Source organism: Sceloporus occidentalis, unplaced genomic scaffold (genome assembly GCF_023333645.1).
Source record: "Sceloporus occidentalis isolate IW3139 unplaced genomic scaffold, rSceOcc1.0.p SCAF_2, whole genome shotgun sequence".
NCBI lineage: Eukaryota > Metazoa > Chordata > Lepidosauria > Squamata > Phrynosomatidae > Sceloporus > Sceloporus occidentalis.
The window spans coordinates 248,246,759-248,255,592 of NW_028316982.1; the positions used below are offsets into that span (position 1 = coordinate 248,246,759).

Here is an 8,834-nt window from a genome sequence, read left to right on the forward strand (position 1 = left end):
AATGGGAGAACTGGGATTTAAGACATGTTGTTTTGAGTCCTGGTTCAACACTGTAACCACTGACTGGACCACAGCAGCAACAGCTATTCAACAGGCAGAGGAAGCTAATCATGGTACAAAACACACTTCAGAAATAAATCCAGTTTGAGATGGCTTTAATTGCCCTGGCTCAGTGCTAGGAAATCCTGGGAATTGTAGTTTATTGTGGCACCAGAGCTCTCTTTGACAGAGAAGGCTAAATGTCTCCCAAAACTACAGTTCCCAGAATTCCCTAACATTGAGCCCGGGCAGTTAAAGCAGTCTCAAACTGGATTATTTCTGCAGTATGTTTTGGACCCATGTGAAGCTTTCCACATCAGTGCAACTCAGAATGGAGATCTCTGGACCAGTCCCAATCCACAAGTTGTCTCTGAAAAGCTTCCAGAAAAGAATGAAGCAAGGTTTGTATTTTTAACATATTCTATTTTAACTCTTTTAACTTTTTAAATGGTTTAATTGTTTTATAAATTTTATATTTATACATTTTAATGTTGTATTGTTTTTAAATTGTATTGTTTTAAATCTGCTGTTTGCTGTCTTGAGTCCCTATATTGGGAGAAAGGCAGGATATAAGAAAATAACATAATAACAATTGTCAACGGTCACAAATATGGTACCAGTTCTGGCCCCACAAATAGCTTGAGAAACACTCTTTATTGGTGTGCAAAGGAATCTTCTAGCTGACAGTGGTCCCCAATCTGTGCCCTTTAAGAGATGTTGGATTCAGCTCCCAGAAGCCCTAGAAGTTTATCACACGGGGTTTATTCCATGCAGAAATGGGATTTAAAACAGGAAAATCCCACAAAAACGGGATTGTTTTCATATGACGTTGCACATTAACACTCACAGAAAGTGGACAAATCCTGCAAACGTGGAATCGTTTTCAGATGACGTCGCACATTAAGGCGACGTGCACAGAAAGTAGACAAATCCCACACAAGTGAGATCATTTTCACATGACATCGCGGATTAACATACACAGAAAGTGGGCAAATCACACAAAAGTGGGATAGTTTTCACACGATGTTGCACATTAACGTGCACAGAAAGTGGACAAGTCCCACAAAAGTGAAATTGTTTTCACACGATGTCATGTATTATTGTGCACAAAAAGTGGACAAATCCCGCAAAAACAGGATCGTTTTCACATGACATCGTGGGTATTGAGCATTAATCTGGCATCAACCCTCACAGAAAATGGACAAAATTGGCTGCTTTTTACTTTCGGAATTCTCCCAAAAATAAAACGTGGCCAGTTTTGTCCACTTTCTGTGCGGCTTATATTTGCGTTAATACTCAATGCTTCCAATGAGTCTCAAAACAATGCCACTTTTGCGGGATTTTTCTGGGATTTAAATCCTGTTTCTGCATGGGATTTAGGCACTTAGCCTCCTGTGTGATAATGTTGGCCAATAGTCTGGGAGTCTGGAAGCTGGAGTCCAGTATCCCTTAAAGAGCACAGTTTGGGGACCACTAGTTGTGACTGTGTGGAAGAACTGAGTGAATGAGGTTGTAGCATAAGCTTTCCTAGACTTGGGTCCAAATTGTACTGCAGAAATAATCCAGTTCAAGACCCCTTTAACTGCTGGGGAATCCTGGGAATTGTAGTGTATGGTGGCACCAGAGTTGCCTGATAAAGAAGGCTATTTGAGACCAAATGCACCTGAGGAAGTAGACCTATTAAGAGTCTAGGAAAGCTCATGCTGCCAACATCTTTCTTTCAGTTAGTCTCAGTGGTGCAACAAGAGCTCTCTACATTCAGAAGGTGGAAATGTAAGACATGTCCTGGAAAAGGAGGACATCTGGTCACCCTGGGGAACAGGGAAGAGAGCTGAACCTGTTGAAGTTCTGCCTGCCAAGCAGTTCAAGGCAGAGAAGCCCTGCTAGGAAGCATAAGGGGACTGCCTTGCTGGGAGTATCACTGTCCAAGAAAGAGGGAGGAGGACTGAGGGAAGAGACTTCTTCAGCTCCACCCCACTTTCTGGTTCCCAAACTGAGCCAAAAGCCTCTCCTTCCCTTCCCTCAGTCACTGCCTGCTGAAAAGTCTCCTCTCAGAGGGAGAAAGGAAGAAGAGAGGCTTCTGAAAAGTGGGGCTCAGACTGAAGAGCTGGTAGCCAAAGCCCCTCAGAAGAGGAGCATCCCTCCTGGAGAAGAGGAAGGTGCTGCCTAGAGACCAGGTGAGGCAGGTGAGTGAGGGGCACCTGGCTGCTCAGGGGGAGGCTCCTGGGAAGGAAGGGGATTGGATGATGATGATGATGATGATGATGATGATGATGATGATTCCTTACCTGCCTCTCCCCATGGATCAAGGTGGGGACCACAGCAATTAACAGACACACCATATCAGATTGTTGTTGTTGTTGTTGTTTCTTACCTGCCTCTCCGCATGGATCACAGTGGGGAACAACAACAATTAACAGACACACCATATCAGTTAAAACACATCAATTGAAATACATATCCGTTTAAAAGGAAAAGATATACACATATGCAAACAATCCACATTTAAAATTCATCATTTTAAACTCACAATGTAAAAATCACCTGGGGAAGTCTGCCAGATTCAGGGAGATGAGAAGATCAACACCTCACTGAAAATATTTAGCCAACATTCATTTCAATTAAACTTCTATATTATACATGGTATGATTAGCTGTTTTAATGTTCGTAACTAAGGACTAACAGAGGTTCTGGATTAAGTCCATTGACATCTATATATAGATGTTATATATTTCATTTTGTAGTACAAGCAAAAATTAATTGAATTGTCTGGAGACTGAAAACGAAAATATTGAAAAAGGTTTCCTGCTTTCTTCTTCTTCTTCTTTTGAAGCTATGCATAAATAGAACTACGTAATATTTTGAAAGTGTTGCATTCCAGGGTGACCAGATATCCTCCTTTTCCAGGACATGTTCTACATTTTAATCTTCTGTCCTGGAGGAATTTGAAAATGTCTTCCATTTTAAAAATAACTAGAAGCATGAACTTATCTTTTTATGTGTTTTTTACCTTTTTTATTTTAAAAGGTCCAATAATTTTCTCCATTTCGTCACCTTGGTTACACTCACAAAATGGAAATGAATGATGAGCAGAAAAATATTTAATCGTTTTGTGATTCTAATTCTCATTGTGAGCTGCCTTGAGAATTTTTCTAACAGGAGGCATACATAAATCTGTATTAATTCCAATACAGATCTCACAGGAGGAGATGTTTTAAAAGAAAAGAAGAATTCTAGCTATCTTTCCAAAAGAATACATTTAGTTTTATCCTGCAGCTTTTCTTTCCTTATCAAATTAATGTAAATCTGTGACACCATCTCACCTACCCCTCAGGGTTACTAAGTGTAATTAAAGCTACCACGTCAAGAACACTGTTACAACATGTTGGAGATCTGAATACCTTGTAAGTCATCCTGGCCTTACCTGTTTATGGCTTATACTAAAGCACACTATTTCCTTGTAGTATTATACCAACATGGTATGCTTCTGCATGTAGATCAAATCTTAAAAGAAGCAAAAGATATATAATTGGATACATCCAGCTAGTCTCATTTCTACTGGTGAACTATTAACACATATATTCAAGCAACTATGATGAAAATGACAAGGCTGAGCTGACTACAATTAACAAAAAAAAAATGAGATGATTAGCATATCATTAATTCATTACAAGTAGTTAGAATTACAAGAAACAAGCCTAGATGTATTTGACACAAAGTAGAATACAGACATATCTACATTACAGGTATGTTAGTTTCATGCATGCTTGTCTGTGTGTAAAGTATTTTTATGTCAAAAAAAGATCCCAGAATAGCTTACAGATCAATAACAAAAATACCATCTGTGCTATTCTTCCTTCTTCTTTCTAGCCCAGTTCCAATGTAATGAGAGTTAATTGCTTTAAGCCTCCAGCGGACACATTATTTCCCTTTCCTATCATCTTCTCTGTGAAAAGGAGAAAAAAATAGAAAACTCTCAGTTTTGAATAAGAGTTTCTATTATTTCAGAACTCAGAATAAACCAATTTCTCAACTGAAGCTAGTCAGCAAAGCAGGATCTGAATCCCTGGCTAAGATCAGGAAACACACATGTATCACAGAGCTACTTATCTGTAGCTAAATGCCACACCCCCAAATTACCTTGTACACTGTGCAGCCCCTCCGCAACACAGCAATTTTTATATTGTCAGAGAGTGGAGGGAATCAGTGGGATGTGTTCAGCTATTTTCCTGTAGCTGGATGCACTGCACTGCAACAAGAATACCTCTAGTGGGTTTTTGGGAGGTTTCTGATGGTGATGTCCTTGTGGCATGTCCAGCTACAGGAAAATAGCTGGACACTTGCCTGCTGTTCCCCTGTTCTCTAACAATGTGGAAACAGTCATGTTGAAGTGACCACAATCTCCTCCAAAACCCACCTTGTAAACAGCAAAGTTTGCAAATACCTGAAAAAAAGAAAAAAGAAAATTCTGATGGTATACCGTATATATTCAACTATAAGTTGACCTTATGTATATGCGAGGGCAGATTTTGGGGCCAAAATTATGGATTTTGATATGACCCGTGGATAAGTCGAGGGTAAAACTTAGGGGCATGTAACAAAGGATGTAAAGGATGATGCAAAGGAAAATGATGCCAAAGAACTTATAGAATTTTGGCAGTCATAACTGTTTGTGCTCATTCTAACACTGGATGGATGAGAGAGTAGAGTGGATCCATGCTTCTTTTGGGTGCTCCCAGGATGGACTAAGCTCTTGCCTTTTACCACTCTATTCAGAGAAAGGCGGTGGCTCCTATAAGAGTTAAAGTACAGTACTTACATTGACTCATGAAAAAGTCGACCCAGGTTTTTTGGGTCAATTTTTTGACTAAGATTTCTAGACTTATACATGAGTATATACTGTAAGTCTGACTGATGCCATCATAATTTACCAATTGGGTGCCAGCCCCATGTTTTGATTCTCTGTTGCTAGAACTAACTATAGTGCAAGCAAATAATACTTCTCTGTGTCTGGCTAACTGGAAACTTCAGTTTTATCCAAAACTCAGATTCTTTGACTGCATGCAGAAAAAAAGAGATGTGTGCATTAAACTCAAAGCTCACCACATCTTGTTTAGTGTTATATTGGAATTTTCTTTCTCTCATCCTTTTCAGCTGTAAATGCTAAATTATGATTTGATATTATATGCACAAGCCTTACATATTCCTCTTTTAGGTGTTGTCATGAGGAAATGTTTGGAAGTTGCTGCTTCTACGTTTAAATCAAATAGAACTGACCATTAAATCCATTCCCAGGAAGAGTTCATTAATTTAAACTATGGTTAGCTTAAGCAGCCAGGATCTATCTGTGGTTTATGATGCTGGCTTGTTTATTAACCATGTTTTAAATTAACCAAAGTTCCCTGAGTTTAGATACAATGGGGAATTTTGGCTAGCTTAAATGCCAAAGAGATCAGTAGATTATAATTTAGAGTGGTGCATGAGGGGAAAGGCATGGAGGAGAAATAAGAATGCAGTTCCCAGTGTTTTCATCTTAATAATCTAAGCAGACTTCAACATCAATAATAGCATGCCTTCTCAAAGAATTATTTCAATAAAAGCAAAACAGAATAAGATGATGGAACTAATATTAGTACTTGAGGTGCGGTACAGACCTCCCAAAAAGGAAGACCTGCTGGCTCCTTTTTTCCCCCGCAGGGAAGCCACAGCTGCCAAACTGCGCAGCTTCCCTGCAGAGGAAAAAGAACCCGTGAAAAGTGGGTTCTTTTTGCGCTGCCATTGTAACGCCTGAGTGCACCAACGGTGCACTCGTGACATAACAAGTGTGGTGTGACATGTGGACGCTATGCGTCCATCACGTAACAATGGCGGTGCCCGTATACATGGGGTGCCGCCATTGTTACGGTGCCACGCTGTACTAGGGTTAAGTTTCATGTGGTTGCCACGCAGTCCCTTAACCCTAGTACACCGCCAGCACGGCACATTTGGCATGGCTGTACCACACCTGAGTGATGCAAAATTCTGAAGTCATTAAGTCCTATCTGCACAAACTATGTTTAAATAACCTTCAGAATGCTTGTTTATCAATGCCTCCTATTAAAGTGTTTTAATTCTGTTTTGGTCTTTTGAATAAATAAAATCACAGGCTAGAATCCTGTATCAGCTACTAAGGGGTGGAACAGATGGGCACAAAAGAGAGGCCTGAGTCTGCTCCACCCAGAAGTGGGTCAGAACCGTGCTGTCCACAAGGTGGGCTGTGGACACAGGGGTTGACCATCACTGCTAGGAGCCAGACTATCCTGGCTCCTTTTTGCTCCAGTCTTAAGGAGTAAGAAGTATGGCTTCGGTGCAGCTTCTGGCCACTTTGAAGGAGTACATTGTTAAAACATCATGCCTCCAAAGCATCTGGAAGCCACTTCATTTGGCCCATCTGTTGGAGCCCTATATATACTTAACTAGTAACCTTTCCTGGTCTTATCCCCTAGAACGCGATGGAAACATGATTCACTGTAGGCTGGCAGAATAGACCTCCTTCTCAATATTATTTTAAATTATTTTTAATGGAAAGATAACAGCTGATGTCCATAAAAGTTGGAGGTGGGAGTTGTGAATATGAAACAATTCCCTAGATTAATCCATCCATAACTCTTTTCTATTCATGATCACTTTGTTGTTGTGTGCCTTCAAGTTGTTTCTTACTTACAATAACCCTAAGGTGAACTTACCATGAGGTTTTCTTGGCAAGATTTGTTCAGAGTAAGTTTGCCATTGCCTTCCCCTGAGGCTGAGAGAGTGTGACTAGCCCAAAGTCATCCAGTGGGTTTCATGGCCAAGCAGAGAATTAAACCTTGGTCTCCAGAGTCCAACCCTCAAACCGCCATGCCATACTGGCTCTCATTTTATGGCCCATCCATGGAGTTTTCATGATGTGATTTGTTCAGAGGGAGTTTGCCTTTGTCTTCCTCTAAGGCTGAGAGCAAGTGACTTGCCCAAGGTCATCCATTGGATTTCCATGGCTTATCAGTGGCTCATACCCTGCTCTCCAGAGTCATAGTCCAACATTTAAACCACCACATCATGCTGGCTCCTTAGTTAGTCATACTTTTGACACTACTGTCATGATTGTAAACGCCCCCCCCCAACTCCATCAGCTCCATGGTGAGAAGGAGGTCCATTCTTTCAGCAGTTGACATGCAGGTGTAAATTTAACTAAGTAACTGACACAGGAGTCCGGCCACAGCACTTACAAATATGTGTAACTGCTTTTCTAGAAAAGATGGGGAGGAAAAGAAAATAAATTTCCTGTTAGTCCTTCCAATTACACTACTTTCCACTAATTTTTGTAATTTTTATTATGAAATGAAATAATTTATCATTTGTCACATTCTTTTTGTCTTACTAGACTAAAGGACAGAAACAGCCATGGACTGGGGATCACTCCAAGCCATTTTGGGAGGTGTCAACAGACACTCTACCAGCATTGGAAAGATTTGGCTCACTGTCCTCTTCATTTTCCGTATCATGATCCTTGTGGTTGCTGCAGAAAAAGTCTGGGGAGATGAGCAGCAAGATTTTACTTGCAATACTCTACAACCTGGATGCAAAAATGTCTGCTATGATGAGTATTTCCCAGTTTCTCACATTCGACTTTGGGCTCTCCAGCTTATCTTTGTCTCCACTCCTGCACTTTTAGTGGCAATGCATGTCGCTTACAGAAAGCATGGGAAAAAAAGGAAATTCAAACCTGGAGATAAAGTTGATATTGAAGAGCTGAAAAACCAGAAGTTTCATATTGAAGGTGCCTTATGGTGGACATACACCAGCAGCATCTTCTTCCGAATCATCTTTGAAGTTGTTTTCATGTATATGTTTTATTTCATATATAGAGGGTACAAAATGCCTCATGTAGTAAAATGCAGTGGTTTTCCTTGTCCAAATACAGTGGACTGTTTTATTTCCCGACCCACTGAGAAAACTGTATTTACCATATTCATGCTGGCCGTTTCAGGCATCTGTATACTGTTAAACGTACTTGAATTGTCTTATCTGATACTAAAGTTTTGTATAAGAAAACCTAAGACAGGAAAATTGCTGCCTAGTCATTAAATGTTTACATGTCCATGTATCTAATTTTGAATTAGTTATCAAAAACGTTCAGCAATATCTCCAGGCTCCAGAAAAAAATATTTGATGGGTTTTTTAAACAGTCATAATTCAACCCTTGCTGTAGAGTAGTACTGAAAATCGTCTGGCCCTCCAGATGTTGCTGGACTGTACCTCCCAGTATTCTTCACCAATGGCTGGTGGGATTTGCAGTCCATCATCTGGAGGGCTACATGATTTTCACTCCTGATTTAGGAGTGCAGTAAAGTAAGATCTAAAACTGCCATATGAAATTACTCTCAAAATGATTTTTAATGGAAAGATAACAGATGATCCAGCTTTAAAATGGTTTGGTGTTTTTAACTGGCTAACTGAAACCTTACAGTACAGAAAGATTATAATCGATACAAGGCCTTGATGCCAAGTACATTCATTAAATGTTTTTAGTTTTTTCAAGACTAAATATGTGTGAAGAAGTTAGTTTTGACTGTTACATTTATCCTTATTTTGGTCTGTGGAGAGTCAGCATTAATACTACAAGCAACATTGCCCTAAATCTTGTTGTTTGTTTGGCCTAGATTAGACCTACCAAATCTATTGGATCTATCTAGGTGTTAACTATTCAACAAATTATCCAAATGGTGGACTCTAGTTGGAACTGATCAATAGGATTTTGACCATGATTATCTCCT

General features: G+C 39.9%; 1 protein-coding gene across 1 annotated transcript; it reads left to right on the plus strand.

Annotated features, from left to right (window-relative positions):
• Positions 1–2,115: 2,115 nt before the first annotated feature.
• Positions 2,116–8,526, plus strand: LOC149319953 (gap junction beta-2 protein-like). Its single transcript, XM_089508220.1, has 2 exons — positions 2,116–2,225; positions 7,442–8,526. Exon 2 carries the CDS (start codon positions 7,462–7,464, stop codon positions 8,143–8,145), a length of 684 nt encoding a protein of 227 aa, XP_089364346.1. The 5' UTR covers positions 2,116–2,225; positions 7,442–7,461; the 3' UTR covers positions 8,146–8,526.
• Positions 8,527–8,834: the final 308 nt, after the last annotated feature.